The sequence below is a fragment of the Prionailurus viverrinus genome, chromosome C2 (genome assembly GCF_022837055.1).
Source record: "Prionailurus viverrinus isolate Anna chromosome C2, UM_Priviv_1.0, whole genome shotgun sequence".
Classification (NCBI taxonomy): Eukaryota; Metazoa; Chordata; class Mammalia; order Carnivora; family Felidae; genus Prionailurus; species Prionailurus viverrinus.
The window spans coordinates 16,843,982-16,865,185 of NC_062569.1; the positions used below are offsets into that span (position 1 = coordinate 16,843,982).

The window sequence follows — 21,204 nt, forward strand, 5'->3', positions numbered from 1 at the left end:
TTAAATTTATTTTTGAGAGAGTGAGCGAGTGTGCATGCACATGTGGTGGGGGGTGGAGTGGGGAGGGGGAGAGGGAGAGGGAGAGAGAGAATCCGAAGCAGGCTCCAGGCTCTGAGCTGTCAGCACAGAGCCCAACGCGGGGCTCAAACCCACGAGCCATGAGATCATGACCTGAGCCAAAGTCAGACGCTCAACCAACTGAGCTACCCAGGCACCCCAAGGAGAGAGCTTTTAAATGATAAAATTTGAAATGGAAAAAGAGGAGAGCCAACCCTTGTTTTGAGGTGGCAATCTTTACTGACTCTTCAGTTTCAGGTCCATAATTATCTCTTTTGGAGTCTATGGTCATAAAGATTGTCTTGCTTTTCTAAACTCTTTTTATTCCAATTTGCAAAACAGATGAGATTTCACTACATGGAAGGATGTCCTAAGGAAGAGCAACGAAAAATGTCAAGGACATCCTAAATGACATCTCCCAGTACTCTCTTTATAAGGACTCACAGGAGACATTCATCTCCAACATCAGTGTCTGGAAAATATGTGATTCTTCTGAATAATGAAGACATTCTCATCTTGTAGACACCGAGAATCCTGCCACGGACTTCATCCCTGTTTTGCTCCACCAAGAACACCAGAACCATATGCGACCCTCGTCTAACCTCATCTGACTCCAAAGGTCATTCTCCTCTTTTCCCTTAAGTCAATTAGCCTAACCATTTTGTTTTTAGTGCTATGGTTGTTGTTTTTTTAATTAAGATATAATTCACATGCCATAGAGCTCACACTTTTAAAAGTGTGAAATTCAGTGGTTTTTAATATATTCACGAAGTTGTAAGACTATCTCCCTCAAAAGAAACTCATTAGCAGTCACCTCCCATTCCCCACGATCTCCAGCCTCTGGCAACTATTAATATACTTCTCATGTCTGTAAATTTGCCTATTCTGAACATTGGATATAGGTGAATTCATACAGTATGTAGCCTCATGTGCCTGGCTTCTCTCACTCAGCATGACGTCTTCCAGGGTCATCTATATTGTACCATGTATCAGTACCTCATTCCGTCTTATGGTTGAGTATTCCACTGCATGGGTTATACTACCCTCCATTGGTCTCTTCATTAATGAATGGACATTTTGATTGTTTCTCCTTTTTGGCTGTTACGAATAACGCTGCTATGAACATTCCTGTCAAGTTTTTGTGTGGACACATGTTTTCCTTTCTCCTGGGTACACATAGGAGTAGAACTGATGGGCTATATATAGTAAGCTCTATGCTTAATTTCTTGAGGAAGTGCCAAACTCTTTTCCCAAGTAGCGTCACCATTTTGCCATCATTTTATACTCCCACCAGCAGCGTGGAAGGGTTCAAATTTCTGTTTATCTGTGCCAACATCTGTTATCATCCTTCTGATGTGGGTGTGAAGTGATAGGCCATCGTGGTTGTGATTTGTATTTTCCCCACGACTAAAGATGCTGAGCGTCATTTCACATGCTTACTGACCATCTCTGTATCTTTTTTGGTAAAATGTCTTTTCAAGTCCATTGTCCGCTTTTTAATTGGGTCGTCTTATTATAGAGTTGTGATCTTTTTTTTTTTCCAGTGTATTTATTTAGAGAGAGCAAACGTGAGTGGGGAGGGGCAGAGAGAGGGAGAGAGAGAGAGGATCCCAAGGAAGCTCAGTGCTGTCAGTGCAGAGCCCAATGGGGAGCTGGATCTCAGCAAGTGTGAGATCATGACCTGAGCAGAAACCGAGTCGGATGCTTAGGACGCTTCACCGACTGAGCCACCCAGGTGCCTCGGTCGTAATCTTTTTTAACACTCCCCTGCATTCTTCAGAGATGGCACTGAGAGAGAAATCTCCATAAAAATGGGTGGAGTTTGTTTATACTTATCTACTTACAGAAAAGCCACTTCCATTCGTTTTGATAGGTTTAAAGTCATATTCTTTATCCTAACTTAGCTCTAACACACCACCCCACCAAACCTATGTCTTTATGTCTACACTTCAGAGGCGGAGTTAATTGTTCAACTGCCAATGGGTATTAGGAAAGGGTGTGCCGTTTTTACAGCTTTCTTTTCTGCTGTCGGTGTATATTAAACACTTTTTATTTTTTTTTTATTATTTTTTTTTTAATTTTTTTTTTTCAACGTTTATTTTATTTTTGGGACAGAGAGACAGAGCATGAATGGGGGAGGGGCAGAGAGAGAGGGAGACACAGAATCGGAAACAGGCTCCAGGCTCTGAGCCATCAGCCCAGAGCCTGACGCGGGGCTCGAACTCACGGACCGCGAGATCGTGACCTGGCTGAAGTCGGACGCTTAACCGACTGCGCCACCCAGGCGCCCCTATTAAACACTTTTTAAAAAGTAATAAAAGGACAAGGAAATTAAGATAGGCTTTCTGTAAATCTAAACCTGTTTCTCTGCACGTGAACGATCTCGCAGAGAAATTACTCTGATGGTTGTTAAACAAAAAAAAAAAGCATGTTGCCTATGCCATCAGTCAAACCTTCATGTCAACTTTTCTAAAGCAGTCTCAATTTGATCACCTACTCAAGTTCCCATTTGCCTTTAAAATGCATCCACACGAAAAGACACCTGATTTTGATTTTTTCAAATTATGGGAAAAAAGGACAGTCACCTAATTATTGAACTAGTCGCTACCCAGGCTCATAAATCAACTTTGCTCATCCTACGTACCTGAGTGGGATTTACTGACACTTCTGATAATTTAACATTTAAAAATGACAATACTCATCTTTTTTAAAAGCGCTTTATTAGTTGATGGCTGAAATAGCTTTCCCAAACACAACAAGCTGGAAAAGGATCCCTGGGCTATTACTGTGCATGCAGTTCAGGGCACAGAAGGGAAAAAGCTCTTTAGGTGAGTCGATGGGATTACAGGTATTACATAACCATCCTTGGGGAACTCAGAGTAAATCAGGGATAATATCCCACCTCTGGCACTCCTTACACATTCAAAGCTGCAAGTGAAAAAGGTCCCAAATGAAATGAAAAGGCGGAGGCAGAAAGGTCAACACACTTTCAGAAGATATTTTAATGTGTTGAAAGGGAGGAGGATTCTTTTAATGAGAGGATGTTATGCTTCTCATCGGTGATAACACAATTTCTTTATGCACAGGATGGCGTGGCCCTCTCCAACATTCCTTCCGCGTTTCCATCTTTGTTTTCCTTTTGACTGAGGTAAAACGTTACACGTGTAGCTAAGTGTATACCAGTTAAGGATTAGAGTGCCCAGCACTCCACAAGCCTCCCTGGTATGCCTTTCAAGACCCAAGAGTAACCACTGCACTCACCTCTATCACGGACATTAGTTTTGCTCATTTTTAACCTTTTTAAAAAGAATTTTTTTAACGTTTGTGTATTTTCAGAGTGGGGGGGGGGAGGTGCAGAAATACGGGCACCGAGGATCCGAAAGCTGGCTCTGAGCTGACAGCACAGAACCCCATGTGGGGCTTGAACTCACGAACCCGTGAGATCATTACCTGAGCCGAGGCTTAACCGACTGAACCACCAAGGCGCCCCCTTTTTAATATTTATACAAACGAAATTGTAAAGAATGTTCTCTTTTATTCTGAGTCTTTTTAAGTCAACATTATGTTTATGAGATTCATCTACGCTGTCCACATTTACCAGTAGTTAGTTCCTTTTTTTTATTAACAGCTAGGCGTATCCATTATTTGAATATGTCGCAATTTATTTCCACATTCTACTGCTGATGGATATGTGGCTTGTTTCCAGCTTTGGGCTATTATGGGTAAGCTGCTGTGTACATTCTTGTATAGATCTTTCGGTGGGTCTGTGTGCTCATTTCTTTTGAAGATGTTCCCAGGACTAGCATCACTGAGTCACCCAGATATGTTTCGCTTTAGGAGACACTGCCAAACTCCGGCTGGATTTATACTTTCACCAGCCACATCTGAGAGTTCCACTTGCTTCACATCTCGCCAACACTTGGTGTTGTCAGTCCTTTTCATGTCAGACCTTCTGGCGGAGTAAAGCACCACATTTCGATTTCCTGGATGTACCTCTACCATTTCGGGAACACAGAGCCGTGAAAAAGGCACTATTTGCAAAAACAAAATGGGTCTGCATTCTGTAGACCTGGATCCCGTCATCATCCTGGGGAATGTGGGGAAAGCCATCTCCAAGAGTTTGCTCAGCCCCAGGAGTCAGGAGGAAGTCCTGATGTCTCTCTTCCAGAAACAACTCACTGGGCCACATCCACTGCGGGGGGGGGGGGGGGGGGGGGTGGCGGGGGGGAGTACATTCTGGGCCTGCATATTTTCAGATTTCTGAGAGCTCAAAGTCCAAGGGCGCCTCAGCCAAGTTTCCATTCGGTTTAAAACTGCTCAAGCGCTTTGTTCTGTCATTTGCAGGACACAAACTGGGATTCCTTCACTCATTACATTTTGCACTGGATTCTCTTCCTGTCCTCATTAAATCCCCTGAGTCGACAGAGTTTACTAGAAGCAACTTTTATCTTTCCCTTTGGAAGAGCTGTATCATATGACTGGCTCCTAAGTGGGTCCATTTTGAAAGGCTAGTGGAAATCCTTAGTGCTATTTTAAAACAGATTTAAACAACGTTGCTGAACCAAAACACTGTTTCATAAGCCTGACCAAGTAATGTCATAAAATACCCCAACCCCCAAAACAAGCAAAGAAAAATGGAGGACTTGTATTCTCCAGCATCAAAACAGAACATTTCTGTCCTAAAAGTATTTTGCAAATCAAACAGAAATTTTTAAAGGCCACGTAGGTATTTTTATGTTGGTGAAATGAAGTCCTGGAACAGTCAAGTGTGAATTCGGGACACAAACATTCTTTCTCATGACGAAATAGGGTGTTGACTCTCCTTGGTCCCAGTACTAAAAAGATGCCTGTCTCCATTAATCTAGTTCATCGGATAATTGCTCAACTCTTTGTTTTCCAGCTTTAAAGGGAGACGGATGAGAGAAATAACCTAACAGTGAGAGTTAATATTTTTCGATGGCAGAGGGAGAAGAAACCGGTTTAAGTGCTCAATCCCACTCGAGGAAGAGCAAATTCAGACTGTACTCTATGCACGGATTTATTGAGCAATTTAGGTAGCCACCCTCCAGAGAATTGCTGTCACTGGGAGAAGGTACTTAAAGGGCCATGTTCATCGCCCCGGAACACAGGGACTGCGGGGAAATTTCGGGTTGCTATTTTCAACGGAGACATTTGTTTCCAAACAAAGGGCTCTCTGCCAGCTATTTTAGAAGCACTTGCATATTTATTCAGTCAACTCTGTGCTGGGGATTGTCTTTGGGCACTGAGGTTTTATCAATGTCTATTTAAAGCAGAATGAAACACAGCTCAAGATGGAAACATAGAATATTTCCAGCCTAGAATGTGAGATGCTTCCTTTTCTTACAGCGCTGGTATCTGGTTTCTCCCTCGCTCCCTCTCTGCAATTGCCACCTGTCTCACAATCTTTGGCATGTCCTCGTTTAATTCCTGCTGTTTTGTTTTTAGTGGCACATAAAATAATAGTGCGCTTTAACAAATTATAGATTTGTTGAAATATGGTGTGTGTGTACAGCTTTGAGAGACAGCAGATCTTCCCTGTTAGGACGTAGTGACAAGCTCCATCTGGCTACGTCCACCACGGAACTAGACAAGGGTGAGGCTTCCTTTTATGCAAGGGATAATATGCTAGAATTTGTATGGTGCAAGTTAAGGAAGGACACAAAAGGGAAAATGTAAAAATGGGCTCATTATGTCAGTGGGGCTGAATTCAAATCTGTAATTCTTAGAAAGATCAGATGAAAGTTCCTGAGTCAGAATCTCTACTCTTCAATTTCTCTTTACCTCCAGTTCATTCCAGAAGTATCTACTAAGTACAAGGCACTGGGCTCTTGGTTGTAGACTCAGATAGGAAAGACACTCTGTGCCTGCCCTCAAGATGCTTATAGCCAGTGCAGAGAACACCTGTGTATGTTCTCTCTCTCAATCTCTCTCTCTCTCTCTCTCTCTCACACGCACACACACACACACACACACACACACACACACGCGCGCGCACGCACACACACACACACACACCCTACCTACTTCCTGGACTCAAAAACAAGTCTGACTTTTGAAGTCACCCAACAGAGGGGTCACTAACATGTCACACTGTAGAGAGGTAAGACTGACCCACACCTGCTTCCTGTTGTTAGAGAAACATGCACGCGTATTTGGGAGTACGGTGGCTTGAAAGATGAGCAAGAGCGAAAGCCGGGGACGGCCATCACAGGCAGAGAGGGCAGCAGGCACACCCTGAGGCTCCATCACACGAAAGGCATGCCGAGTAGTCAGTGGTGACTACTGTGGGGCGGAGGGAGTTTGGAGAAGCATAACAGGAGGTCAGTGTCCTGGGCAGGCTGGGGCAGGCTGAGCCAGCTGTGCAGGGCCCTGCCCACAGATACACTTGGAATGGATTCTGTAAGTGATGAAAGGCCACGAATCCCAGGGTCACCTCTGGCTGAAGTGACACTTTGGTTTGTGGGTGTCAGGCCTGAGCCCCAAGGACAAATATCAACTTTAGGAGTACCTTTTGTCTTGAGTAAACAGACCACTGGGCCAGAAGGAACATTAGCTGTTCTGCATAGTCACTAAGACGGTACTGATGATCCAATCTTTGGAGGCCAGAATGGGTCGTTATCATAGCAGGACGAAGAGGGACAAGAGCTAACACTTGGCTAAGAAATGCCTTTAGTTCCTACTATATATTAATTCATTTACTCCTTACAATACCCATGTGAGGTAGGTACTATTATCATCTCGGTGTTACAGACAAGGAACCGGAGGCACAGAGATGCTAAATAACCTGCCCAAGATCACAGAGCTATGTGAGTAGTGGGCTGGGATCAGAATCCAGGCTGTCCATCAAGTCTGTGTTTTAAGCCACAACAATACCTTGCTGCTCTTCAGAAGGGGGAGTAAACAGTGCAGTCTGAGGTCTCCCCTGTTCCTCGTATTCCACCTCCAAAGTTCACCTGACCCTTGAAATCCCTCCAGGACAGACCCACTCGCTCATTGGGCCTTTGTTGTATCAGGACAGGACTAAACCCTGAGGATCCAAGAAAAGCAAGACCCAGCGGACCATCCTTGAGTTGTGCACAGCTCAGGATGGGGGAAGGGCAGAGGGGACCTCAGCAAGACAAAGGCAGGTCAATGGTCTACTCACCAACAACCGTAGCAATACAGGGGGCTCTGGAAGGGGCTGAGGCTCCCCCAGAATCTGTTCTATTCCTGTCAAGATGCAAGAACACCTGACCAACTAACAGATAAAACCAGAGTTTCTCTAACTTCTGCTCTTCCTGTCCTACCTTTATGATATCTCACATTAGAGGCCACTATACTCTTTCTAAATTGATTTTTTTTTTGCCTAAATAAAATTCAGAGAATTTTATATTACGACTCTAAAGACGACAGCAGTATCGTTTGACATAAATCGGAACACAGCCATGCTCGTTCATGAGGCTTTCATGCGGCAATGGGAGAGTCAAAGAGTTGCAACAATCACTGAATCGTCTGCAGAGCTTAAGATATGTAGTGTCTGGTCGTTCAGAAAGTTTGCATTCCTCTGAAATAAACAGCACTTCGTCCTAACTAGGTTAGGATGGCTGGTTGCCTGTCTTGTCTCCATTAAAAAGGGGGAGTAGCAAACGTTCAAGAGGTACTAATTAAGGATGGACCGGCATCAAACTGAGATTTTCCCATTAGTAATAAATAGATGGGGTGACTACTGAAAAGGGAATGACTTTATCACTGTACGATTTGGTATTACCGCGTACTAAGTTTAGTACTCCCCGAAATTAGGTTTCGGACGCTGCCTGCGGCATTTACTCTAGGGAAAATACTGTATTAAACCAGTACATGCATTAAATTAAATCATACGTAAATGCCCGAAAATGTGATTTGGGAGCACAAGGGGGTGACGGTACTGAAACGGTGTAGCGTTAAACGCGCACAAGAACTGCATTGTTAGAGAAGCAAAGCGTGGTTGAAAAGATACTAGGAGCTGGGTTTAGGACCCACGGGTTGAAGCCGCCAGTGAGACTGCAGGCAGGTTTCTCCGTGTCTCTGAACGTCAGGACACTGAGGACCCGAGCATTAGTCCCTTCCTGCCTGCCACAGGAGATGACTCAAAGTCCTGGGAGACTTTGCCGTTGGTAAAGGGCTTTGTGACCATCGACTGTCATATTATCACCCATGTTCTCTGCAGTCCTCCTGCCATATGGCTAACAGCTAAAGCAGTGCTGAGGAACAGGCCAGCGGGTAAGATTTGGTTGCGTGAAGCGAGATAGACACAGGAAGGGTGGGCCACAGGGTCCCAAATAAACGTCGGGGAGAGATGGCAGGTGCCACAGGGGCAAACAAAGGAGGAAGCAGGGAGTGAAAGAGACTTTGCTTCTGTGGTGATCTGGGGCGAACCGGACACTGCCCGGGAGACCCCGATGGCCTCACTTGAGCTGATGGACGCAAGGAGGGGGCCCAGGCGCCCTTTCTAACACCCCAGTTCGGTTTTCCCCATGGAGTTGGGTTCCACGATACCAGGATCCCATCCCGTTCTCTGATTACACACGTCCCAGCATCTCCGGGCAAATGAGCCATCTGCCTCCCAGTTTACAGTAGCTGAGGAAGGCGGGTATTTATTTTAGAAACTATGCTTACAAGCTTGATTTTTAATGCTGTGACATAATATTTGGGGCTGTATATCTACACTGTGGCGTCATAAACAATTCAAAACGAGTAGAGCCTCTGCCCTTCACTTTTCTCCTGAAGGAGGAGCAGGGCTGTGTAGTTATTACAGTAAAAAGCAGTAAAAAGCAGTAAAAAGTTATTACAGTGGCAGCAGCAACCAGGGCCCAGAGCAGAGCCTGGGTGCCACCAGCAGAAGAACCCCGAGAGAACAGCTATCATTATTCAGGGTCTGCCGTGGGCCAAGCAGGGTGCTAAATGCACCACCCTCGTAAGGTCCAATGCACGAAACAATCCAGCAAGGTTGCCCCACGTTGTCGTCAGCCAGCAGTCAGTCAGTTGCACGTAGGACAAAATTATACCTCTTGCCAAAGATGAGGCAGCTCGAGGGTGGGGTCAGATTTGAACCCAGCTCAGGCTACCTTCAAAGCCCTCTGTTCCTTTGCTCTGCTCTGTCCTATGGTGTCATGGAAAGTTCTCCTTTTTCTAAGGTGAGAATGTGCTGAGCGCCCCTTTACCAGGAGACAGGCTGCAGGGAGAAATGTGTTAGTAAAGCTGAAGGAATTTTAATACTTCCTTTGCAGTCGGAGTGTTAATGGGCTTGAAGTCCCACAGTGGCACTGACATCACTGGGCTGCCAGTGCCCAAACGGAATTTGTTTTTGTTTTTTTTTTTTTAAACTCCCAGACAGATGCAGGAAAACCTTAACCTTTGGCAAGTGGAAAGGGACAGCACATTTTTACTTTCCAGCCTCCGTGACATTTTTAGATACAAAAATATAAAGTTTCCAGCCTTTCATTTACTTTTGGGGAGCTCTTTGGGGATTTGTGTGTGGCGGGGTGAAGGGAAAGGTGGGGGTTAATGCCACCTCTCTGTTGAGAAGAACAAAAAGATCATGCCGAACCTTGGGAACACAGTAACAGGCTAGGACGTAACACGGGAACAAATGAAGAAATAAACTAAAATTAGAAAGACGCTAAGTGCCCTGATGATGATTTTTATGTCATTTCCCAAGTACACAAGGCAACCTACAATACGAATTTCCTCGTTATAAAGCCAGTAAAATCCAGCCGTAGAACCAATGAGCACATCGATATACTTTGTGCATCAACAAAAGTGATTTTAACTGAGGTTAAGTGCCTTTAATCCAGAAGGTTTGTTTTAACGTAAGTTTAACAGTAAAGGGGAAATGAAACACAGAACAACAAAAACCTCTCGTGGAAGTATCAAAGTGTCCGTGCAAAGCATATTCATTCTATCCAATCGACCCATGGGGACATTCATGTCCAAAGTATAAATCAGAATTTAGAGACTTCATAAAAAGCTGTTTTTAAGCTCAATATGCCCCAAATGAGAAGGTGTCAATGAGCACTTAGGGACTCCTAAATTCAGAGATTATTCAATCGCTTTATTCTACAAATATACTTAGGCAACTGTCAGAGGAAAAAAATGCTGTGAAATTAACACTAAACCACATTCTCAAACAAAATCAAAGGCATGTTTTGCCCACCACTCAAAAGCACGGCCCACATAAACATAAGTTTTCAAAGGCAATTTGAAGAGGTTCCTTTATAAATTAATGGCCAGTGATTTTCAGAAAGAAAAGAAACAGAATGGGGGTGACAGCCACAGTAACCTCCATGGTTTTTCTGTTACATACATGGGGCAAAGGCATCCCATCTCTAAGGCCAGAGACCCAGGGAAACCTGGGCAAACGTCAGAGGCATCCAAAGCCCACAACTTCCCCTTTATCACGGCACATGAGTCTTGCTTCTGATCTGCTTTGTATCTTTCATTTTCCTATTGGCCTCCTGACCCCAATGTCTAGCTAATCCTTGGATCCCCCTTTTTTGTCAGTGAGCAACCTGACAGCCAAGGACTGGCCAGGTGAGCCCCAAATCCCACCACTTACCCATGTTAGCCTCTGCACCCTTTTGGACTTTTGCCATGCACCGTTACACAAGATGCCCACCATTTTCCATAGCAAATCCACGAGCAGATCTAATGTCCTCCAGGGAGAGAACTGACAAGAGGAAGCTCATTGTAGAAACACTGTTGTCTAAACAGGATTAAAAGCATCGGTTCTCACATCATGCCCAGGCTGTCAGTCAACACTAAAGGCTCTCTTACTCAGGTAGAAAACACAAGCCGAAAGAAGCGGAATAACTTGTTCTGGGCCCGCAGCAGAGAAATGGGTGCCTTAGAGTTCAATAGAGGCATGCCCAGAACTGTTTTGTGCCTGGCAACTTTTCAGGAAGTGAAGCTAGGGAGATGTCAGATTTGGTTGTCTTTTAAAATAGCCACATTTAGGGGACACCTGGGTGGCTCAGTCAGTCGAACGTCTGATTTCAGCTCAGGTCGTGATCTCACGGTTCGTGGGTTCTGGCCCTGAGTCGGGCTCTGTGCTGACAGCTCAGAGAATGGGGCCTGCTTTGAATTCTGTGTCTCCACTCTCTTTTTGTCCCTTCCCTGCTTGTGCTCTCTCAAAAATAAATAAATAAACTTAAAAAAATTAAAAAAATTAAAATAGCCACATTTCGGGACACCTGGATGGCTCAGTTGGTGGAGCATGTGACTCATGATCTCAGAGTCATGAGTTCAAGCCCCACATTTGGCATAGAGCTTACTTACAATCTAAATAAATAAATACATAGATAGATAAGCAAACCACACTTAATCACTTCATTAATCTAACTTCATTGACCAAACGATCATGCTAACTTCCAGGGCTACTAAGTGAGGAAGACATGATGCTTGCCTTGCCTTTTAGAAGGTTATAATCAAGCTAGGGAGCCCATGCTGTGCGAAGAATCACACTATGATAGGTTGGCAGTTCACGGAGGCATGTTCAAAGCTCTACAGAAACATGGGGCAGAATGAATTGTGTAGAATGTGGGGTAGGGCTCAGGGAGTCTTCTCAGAAGAAAAGACATTTCTGCTGGCTCCTATAACTCCAGTCCAGGGCACAGCCTCTACAGAAACATGGAGCCGTGAGGCTCGCGGGTCCGCATGGCCCAGGATGGCGGCCGCATGGCCGCGGGTGTCTACTGGTGGGAGAGGAACAACCGTCCCTGGGAGATGAGCTGAGCGTGAGCTCATGGAGCAGCCAGAGTGGCATATGGGACCACCGGGTGAGCCACCTAAAGCGGAAGTAGGCAAAGTATGGCCTTTGGGCCAAACCCAGTTGTCTACTGTTCCTGTAAATAAAGTTTTATTGGAACACAACCAATCTTTGTTTATGTACTTTCTGGGGCTCCTACAGAGATCCCATGGCCCACAAAGCCAAAAATATTTTCTATTGGACCCTTGCCAGAGAGTTTGCTGACCCCTGGCTTAAGGATTTCAGCTATGCATTTGGATGCCGGTAGCTGGCCCAATGCATATGGCCAGGCTTTCTCTACTCCTACAGTCTCTCAGTGGCATCGTCTTAAATCTTCCCCTTCCCCATCATGGACAATTAGTGGTTTATCTGTATCATAAGCTTGTCGGGACATCTCTTTCACGATCCCACATTTTATGTCTTCATTCATTCTTTTTTATTTCTTATTTTAGGGCCACATACTTTCCTTTGTGGACATCATTTCAAGCCTCCCGCCCCACCGGCAGAAGCTCATCACTCAACTTTGAGACATTTTGCTTCCTTTGCCTCCTCCCCAAGTTCTTCATAAATTTTTGTACCACTTCCAGAATGCTGCTGAAAATCGATTTTTTTTCACTTGCTGCTACCGCTTTCGAATCTCACGCTTTGACAAATAGCTATTTCTCTGCAGAAGGGCTCCCTTAGCTTTACAAAGCCCTCGGCAAATATAAGGTATACCCACCAGCACTTACAGAACAGAAGAGCGAAGAAATAATCCTGCTTTCCTGATCCCCCACACCCAAGGATTTCTTTTACTAGTAACTCCCCTTATACATTTAAAACCAAATTTGGGCTATAAAAATTAAATTTGCACACAACTTTCTAGGGGGTACATCTCTAATATACAACAAGGAGTGTGATTATTGTTTAATTAACCGCTTGGAACAGAGTCGAGTCAAAAAGAGAAGTCAGAGGGGCTTTTTATGGCATGTAGTATATATTACTATCGGGATCCAAATCCCAGCACTGGCCCTTACTAAATGCGTTACTCTAAATTAATTAACCTCTCTGCACCTAAGTTTCCACATCTGCCTAAAAAAAAGGGGGAAGAATGGGATTGTAACTCATCTTTCTCATACGGCTATTGTTAGGCTTGAATGGGACAAAGCATTAAAAATGGTTAAGAAGTCCCCGGCGAACAGAAAACACCTTGCCTATGTTAGCTATTGCTATAATAGGATTTTCAGGTTTCTTTCTTTCCTTCAACAGCACAAAGAATCAGAACATACCGGGAACAGCACCGTGGGACGGGATAGGCCTTGGTGGGGACATTGTAAATTTTTGCCTCAGGTCTTTCTGATTAGCTACATAGGGATTCTTTCCTCCCACGCTCCTGCCCCATGTGGTTTGGGTGGGGTAGACCTCGAGGCCCGGCTCCTGAGATTGGCACATGACTGAGACCTAGCCAATTACAGCGGTCTGCCCCTCCATCACCCCCAAGGTGAGACAGTTATACAAGGGCACGTGATCCGAGGTAGGCCAATGAGAACCAGTTCCTGGGCACTCATGAAATGATGGGGACCCGCACCTCTCTGTCAGGTTGGTGGTCATCTTGAGTAGCCGTATGTAAAATCTTCCAGAAAACCAAACCAACAGGGTAAAAAAACAAAAACAAACAAACAAAAAACACCATCTATGGGAGACAACGAGGAGCCACGCCCCCAAAATGACCGCGAGCCCTTGCATGCAGTCATGTTACTCCGGACTGTCCAATTGCATGTGCCGATTTTTTAAGCTTATGCCAAGTTTGAGCTGAGTTTTCCGTCGCTTGCCCCCGAAGAGTTCTGACACATACTAATGAATTGTCATGACCTATGGCAAGAATTGAATGCAAATCTTATGCAGCTCGGTACCACAGAGAAAGCACGGCCAGAAGAGGAAAGGCTTGAACTGTAGTCTTCGTTCTGTCTTGAGCCAGTTGGGGATTGCTGGGAAAACCGTTTCACCTTTCTGGGTCCCAGTGTGCTTGTATGTCAAATGAGAGAGGTGAGTGAAAATCAATCTCTAAGATCCCTTTTCAGTTCTAACATTCTAGGAGTCTCTATTATTCTTGGGTTCATTTCAGTTGTGAATATCTTGGTATCACCAGTTACCGATTCTCATATTTTCCTGCTTCTTTCTGTTTCAGCTTAAAAAATATTCTATTAGACCCTAAGTCTCTCTATTCCAAGCGTTTATTCCTTCCCCTTCAATTTCCTTCGAAGGAAAATATATTTATTTTTGTATACTTGGGCATAATGATCCCATTTTCTTCTCATTTATATATTTTTAAATCTAATTAAGGTGATAAGTTCCTTGAGGGTTGAAACTAGAGTTTTCCTGTGGGTGTAAACATTATTTTTTTTTTAATTGGCAACCAAGCTGCCAGTTTTTACAGAGCAGCAGGATATGGGTTTTAAGTAACGTAAGCAGGAAATGGGTCTCCAGCCCACACAAAATAAATGCAAAAGTACTGATTTACCCTGAGTCCACATCTGGCTTACTCATTTATAATTTCAGCCTAGACTAAAATTCTCCCACAGAACTGCAGCGTGACTGACATCCATGTCTACAGAATGTGAGACCAAAAATGGAGTGTCAGGGGATCACTCTGTGAGTCTCACTTACACATATAAAAAAATCTGGCTATTTCAGGGCAACGTTGTGCTCTTCAGCGGTAGGGTCTGGGGCCCGAGCTAAGTTAGTATTAGCTCTATTATCTCCATATTCATTGATTTTAAGTAATTCGATAGCTCTAAAGTTTGGAGGGAACAAAGAGAACTGGCTGAAATGTGGTCAACTGACCCATCATCCACAGATAGAAGTTTCCAGAGGAAAAAGACCTTCCCAGGAGGTATGGGAGGACGCTACCCTATCTGATGACCCAGTCCATTCTTGCTCATCAGGACCCTAAAATATGACTAAGACGCCAACCTCAACTGCCTTAACGGCACCTCTTGGCAAATATAACAAAACTTGCTGGAGGCAGTTGGTTTAGCGATGCAGTCCAGCTCTTCAGGGCCCAGTTTCTGTCTGTCTTTCCACTCTTCTATCTACAGTGCCTTATTTGTCCTCGAGTTGGAGGATAGCTACGAGGGGCACTTGTGGCTACCTGCTTCCTTGTCCACATACGTCGGAAAGGAGGGCACTTCTGTCCTAATATTTTAAGCGTGAGTCTTTTGTCCTGTTTGGGTAATTTTATTTTGGTAAAATTTCAAGTTTGCTCCAAAGTTGCAAGAATAGTACAAGGACCTCCTGTACGCCCTTCATCTAGCTTCACAATTCTTCATAAGTAATAATATAGAACAGTATATTACAGAGCTATAATCTATAATCCGTATTCAAATTTCACTCACTGTCCCAATAATGTCCTTTAGAACTATTTCCCTCTGGCCAAGAATCCGATCTGGATTATGCATTGCATGTAGCTGGCATGTCTCTTTTAATCTGGAACAGTTTTTCAGTCTGTCTTTGCCTTTCATAATGTTGGCATTTAAAAAAATTTTTTTTTTCAACGTTTTTATTTATTTCTGGGACAGAGAGAGACAGAGCATGAACGGGGGAGGGGCAGAGAGAGAGGGAGACACAGAATCGGAAACAGGCTCCAGGCTCCGAGCCATCAGCCCAGAGCCTGACGCGGGGCTCGAACTCACGGACCACGAGATCGTGACCTGGCTGGAGTCGGATGCTTAACCGACTGCGCCACCCAGGCGCCCCAATGTTGGCATTTTTGAAGGCACTAGTTTGTTTTTTTTTTTAATTGTGTTGCTTTCTTATTACTGAGTTTTCAGAGGTTTGTATATTTTATTTTTTTAATATTTTAAAAAATATTTATTTTTGAGACAGAGACAAGAGCGTGAGCGGGGGAGGGGCAGAGAGTGGGGGAGACACAGAATCCGAAGCAGGCTCCAGGCTCCGAGCTGTCAGCACAGAGCCCGACGTGGGGCTCGAACATGCGAACCTCGAGATCATGACCCGAGCTGAAGTCAGCCGCTTAACTGACTGAGCTACCCAGACACCCCAAGAGGTTTGTATATTTTAGATACAAGTCCTCAATCAGATGTGCAATTTGTAAGTAATTTCTTCTAGTACGTGACTTGTCTTTCCATTAATGCCATAGTATCTGTTGGAGAGCTGACATCTTTTTTATTTTGATAAAGTCTAATTTATCTTTTTATTTTTTGTGGAGGCTGAGCATGAGTTTTGAATTCATTCTCGTTGGACTGGCCTACATCACAGATTCCCACCATGAACCAGTGACATGGAATATGACGGGTGGCTGGGACACAGAATAGGATGCTTGGCTTGAGTCAACGGAATTGTTCCCCGTCCTGCTGTTTTTCCTCAAGTACGGAAACCCAAGAAACGGAAAAGCATGCTAAACCCTAGGTACATTTAAGAGAGGTGAAGGGACAGAATGGCTACTGGGCAGCCAAGCAACATTCCCTAGAAACAGTTCCAGGCAAAAAGCCAGTCGGCCAGCTGAGCAGCGCTGCTTGGCCCTGGGGGCTTTCCGTCCTCAGTCTCCCCACCACCCAATGGCCACATTTCCCAGTTCCAAAGTCCGAGAGCCCTGGACCTATAACATAAGCCTTCGAACCAGGCTGCAAGAGCACGGCTGAGGTTCCTGGCTTTTTGTCCCAGTGCTTCACTCACACTTCGCCTTCACCAAATCCCCGAGTAACAAGATGAATACAGTAACAGCCATCACATTCAGTGCTTCACCTTCCACACAACCCTGCATCGTCCTTAGGCCTGCCTGAGCCAAGCCATTTGCCCACTGTCGCTTCCTTGTTCCCTTCACGTGAAAGCACCAAAGAGAGAAACGTAAGGATGAAAATGTTGGCAGTGTATATATACGCTGTCTGTATTAAGTGACGTACATTTCAAGTCCCCATTATCAGATGTTTTTGGACCACTCATTTTTAATTCATTAAAATGTTCTCTTTCGCATTAAAAAAAAAAACCCGCAGAATTCTTTGGCGGAGGGGGGTGTCTGGGACAAAAAAAAAAAAGCTAAATCGAATTTGGAAACATGCCAAGCACCAAGTTTCTAAATTATTTCTTCCACAACAAAAGGTTTACACTCCCTTCCCTCTGAGAAAGGGCTAATTATTACTACTGTTAATATTCATGCCTCTTGTCTCCTTTTGTTCTCAGGGACACGGGCACAACTCTGTTCCCACGGTCAGGACGGGGAAATGGCATCTCTAAGTGGCGATGCGATGTGCTAGCTATTGGTGGCTCTACAACGCACAGTGAGTTGGGACCGCTCTGAAACACACACCTGCCATCCGCAGCACACAGCTCCAGCCCTGTCCCCAGCTGCCACTCAGGCTTGATCTGAAAATCCCCACGGTTATTCTGTTTTCAGCTCACCTCTGTTTACACCTAGCCTTGGCAATCTATCCTTGGTGTCATATGGGAATTCCGCATGCCATGCCCTCCACAACTTGATTCTGGAAGCTGAGCAAGTCCTATATATAGGTAAGCCAAAGAAGGAAAAAGAAAAGTTTTTGAGACTCCACTTACATTCTTTGGACATTCCCACTTCAAAGCACTTCTGGAGTCGGCAGTACTGGCATCGATTCCTGGTGACTTTATTAATAACACAGTTCTTATCTCGGTGACAAGTGTAAATCATGTTCTTCTGAATACTTCTGCGGAAAAACCCCTGCAAGCGAGGGAGAAGATGAGTAAGAAAAAGAACTGGTAAGTTTCGGGAGAGATCAAAGCCAGCCTTATCAATGCATTGATTGCTTGGTCTGAGTAACGAAGGGAGGGCAGCAGAAAAGTTAACTTATTTAAGCCTTCAAATCCTTGTGACATATTAATAGCTCTCCCTTTGTTTCAAATCAGAAAGCGCCTAGGTGGCGCAGTCGGTTAAGCGTCCGACTTCAGCCAGGTCACGATCTCGCGGTCCGCGAGTTCGAGCCCCGCGTCGGGCTCTGGGCTGATGGCTCGGAGCCTGGAGCCTGATTCCGATTCTGTGTCTCCCTCTCTCTCTGCCCCTCCCCTGTTCATGCTCTGTCTCTCTCTGTCCCCCAAAAAATAAATAAAAAAACGTTGAAAAAAAAAGCGCCCCTTTTTAATCAAAACTAGACATGACGGTTAGTGTCTTGCTAAAGGGAAATTAGTACCAACTTGAGTCACTTGAAAAACAAAACGCAAGACCTGGGTTCCCTCCAAACAGGCTTAATTCATAAGCGGCCCCCTTGCTGGCCAGAATGATTTCAGGTGAGCCTACCATCAAGAAACACAATATATGAGGCATCACATTTGCAAAAGAAATAAGATTCATGGAAGAATTTGGTCTTTTCAAAAAAAAAGTCTCTCCCAATTTTTTCCCCACATATTTAGCTCATTACAGTATTTCAAATATGAGGTAATTTACACAGTGTTTAGACAAATATGATCCAAGACTGGAAGCAAGGCGTAAAAATGACCGCCCATTTAATGGCACAGGAGAGCTGTGCTGTCCAACATAGTAGCCACTAATCACAGGTAGCTATTTAAATCAAAATTAATAAAAATGAAATAAAATTTAAAATTCGATTCCTCGGTTGCAGGAGCCACATTTCAAACGCTCAATAGCTACATATAGCTAGTGGACAGCACTTATATGGAAGATTTTCATCCTGGCAGAAAGTTCTCTCGGGCAGCACTGTCCTGCAACATGGACTTTTTGACAAGCTTACCTAAGAGTCATCTAACACTCTTGGGAAATGTAACTTTGTTTGACTTACTATTTACTATCGATTGGTCACAGACTCTGTAACGACTGTAGAAGACAGATAAATTACAAATATATTTGTTAAGGATAGGTGTAAAGATTTCTGTCTGGCTGAAATAGAACCAAAGAGTACTGTTTTATCGCCTTGGAGGACATTAACCAGTATTGTACCTAACTTTGAAGTCTTACTCCAGCATTCTCTTTTCTTTTCACTCTATCTATCAATCAACCTGCCTACCTAGACATTTTGCTCAAATCCCCCTTTGAACCAGTTTTGTTATCCTACCATTTCTCTCATGACTGGGTTCGATAAATCTTCAAATGCGTGCTTACTGAATATTTGACAGAGTTATTACTTTTCAACTTTCCGAAAATTCTATTTTGGCAAAAGAAGCAATTTATCCTGATTTCTGTGAAATATCGATGAAATAAAGCAGACGGTAGGCTCATGAGCCCATGGTGACTGCCTTTTCCTCTTTGTCCTCACCATTTTTACCGCACAGTTTTGTAGACGATGGATAGTCGAGGGATGCTTGTTACGCAGACGAATGAACGGGGAGTGAAGGGCACATACCTGCTGTCTTTTCTCTCTCCTGATCGCCCAACAAAAACCTCTATGTTGCTGAGAGTATGGAGAGCAGGGAGGTTTGCCTTCACAACTGTGATGTGACTTTTACCTACATCAGAAACAATTCTCTTGGATCTAAGAGACACGTCACCAAATGTGCTGAATGGCACAGAAGACTCACTGAGTTCAACTTTCCCTGTAACACATTCACACTCCAGGAACCAGAACTAAAAACATTTAAAGCTGAAGCACACTAACAACGAAAGCTCGTGGAACACATGTTGTTTAGGATATTTACGTGGGTACCCTAGGATTTTAATGTCTAAATAAACATATTTTTACTGGCATGGTTCAACTGTAAACGCCTGGAAATCTTGCTTAAGGTTGCAACTCCAGTCACATCCCAGACACACACATCTTCCAAGAAAACGCAGTTTATTTTTGTACCTCTGGAGCTACAAATATGCCCCAAATCTAAAATAACAGGTTACAAATACTCTGAACCTTTAATAGCATCTGTGCAGAGCAGTCACCTCAAACATATCTTTTTATGCAAAAAATATACCTACAGGACACTTTTGGCTGCCAGATGTACAAACTCAATTTACAGAAACTTCCTTGCTCTCCTGCCAAGAAACACTGACCCGATGGAAGATCTGGTCTTTCCTGCATGAAAGTGAAGCAAGTGGCCAAAGGTGACCTCCTCCATTTATTAAAAACTAAGTATTTAGTTCAGCAGATGCTTAGTGAGTGACCAAGAGGGGGACCAAAACAATCTCGTGATGCTCAAATGAAAGAAGAAGAGAGAACTAAAGAACTTTATGTTGCCGCTACTTGCCTAGCCACTGTGGTTCAGTAACAGTGATGGCAGAAACTAAACAGGACTCGGTTTTCCAAATCAGATTTTTGGCTAGATATCAGGAGAAGGTCTAAGTTTTCAGTAAATCATTTCCACCACGGTGGAATACTTGCTGACTAAAATAGATGCCGGGAGGTATTTTGATACATGGACTGGGTAAACAGAAAACCCCCCTGAGGCCGGAGTGATATCTGCGTTCTACAAATTCTCCTCCCAGTAGTTGTGGGGAATTATTATTTAAACCTCGTTTCCTTGACTGCTTTGAGGACCTAGCGTGTGCATGTGTGTGACACTGTGCCCCGTGCCACCTAAATTTTAGCTGCTTAATGTTTTTTCTTAGGCTGACTCTAAATTCTAACATTACTTAAAACGGAGACCTTTAATCTCTGGCTTCCTTTGAAAGCCAGCACTGGCTTGTCAATATTAAAAGGCAAATAAAACACAAAAGTCAAACGAAACAATAATCAGATGTTATTTCGCTCTCCCTGGATACGAGATCTGCTAGGGGCTTAAAGCTCCAGGCCTTATCACTTCCTGAGACAGATCAGCACTGACTTGAGACTATCACTGAGGAATTCAGAGAAAATGTTTCTCATTCGGTGGTTCAGCGAGAGTTAAAGCCACAAATCTGTGCCAACCTAAAATCGGAAGCCTCATACTTGGAGAAACAAAACTGCAACCCAAATCTTGTCACATGTAAAAATGGGTTTAGAAGTACTGAATTCAAAGCATGATAGTCCTTGAAGCCAGTAGATGGGCAGAAACATACTAGAGGAGAAAACACTGAAAAGTTGAGCATATAAAAGGAAGGATTTCAGGGGCACCTGGGTGGTTCAGTCCGTTAAGCGTCCCATGCCTGTTTTCAGTTCAGCTCATGATTTCATGGTCTCTGGGGATCGAGCCCCAGAGCCCCACGTCGGGCTCTGGGCTGCCAGCGTGGAGACTGCTTGGGATTCTCTCGCTCTCCCTCTCTCTCTGCCCCTCCCACCCCTACCCACCCTGCGTGCAAGCTCTCTCTCAAAATAAATAAATTTAGAAGGGAAAAAAAAAAAAAAAGGAAAGGAAGGAAGGATTTGGTTCCATTTGGAGGAGCAGCCCGGGGTTGGGGCGGGGAGGAATAGGTAGGGGGCAGTAGAGGAAGGGCACGGGAGAGCGGGAGAGGAGGTCTAGGTGCTGGACTGCAGCCT

The 21,204-nt window shown here is 44.3% G+C and overlaps 1 protein-coding gene across 3 annotated transcripts in view; it reads right to left on the reverse strand.

Moving 5' to 3' along the window:
- Positions 1 to 21,204, reverse strand: part of RARB (retinoic acid receptor beta) — a 174,190-nt gene that overhangs the window by 86,767 nt on the left and 66,219 nt on the right. For all 3 annotated transcript variants that reach the window (XR_007155534.1, XM_047874386.1, XM_047874387.1), the window contains exon 3: positions 17,390 to 17,531. Coding sequence is in view for 2 of the 3 variants with exons in the window: in XM_047874386.1 (XP_047730342.1) it covers positions 17,390 to 17,531 (142 nt within the window). In the remaining variant the exon portion in view is untranslated. The remainder of the gene's footprint in view (positions 1 to 17,389; positions 17,532 to 21,204) is intronic.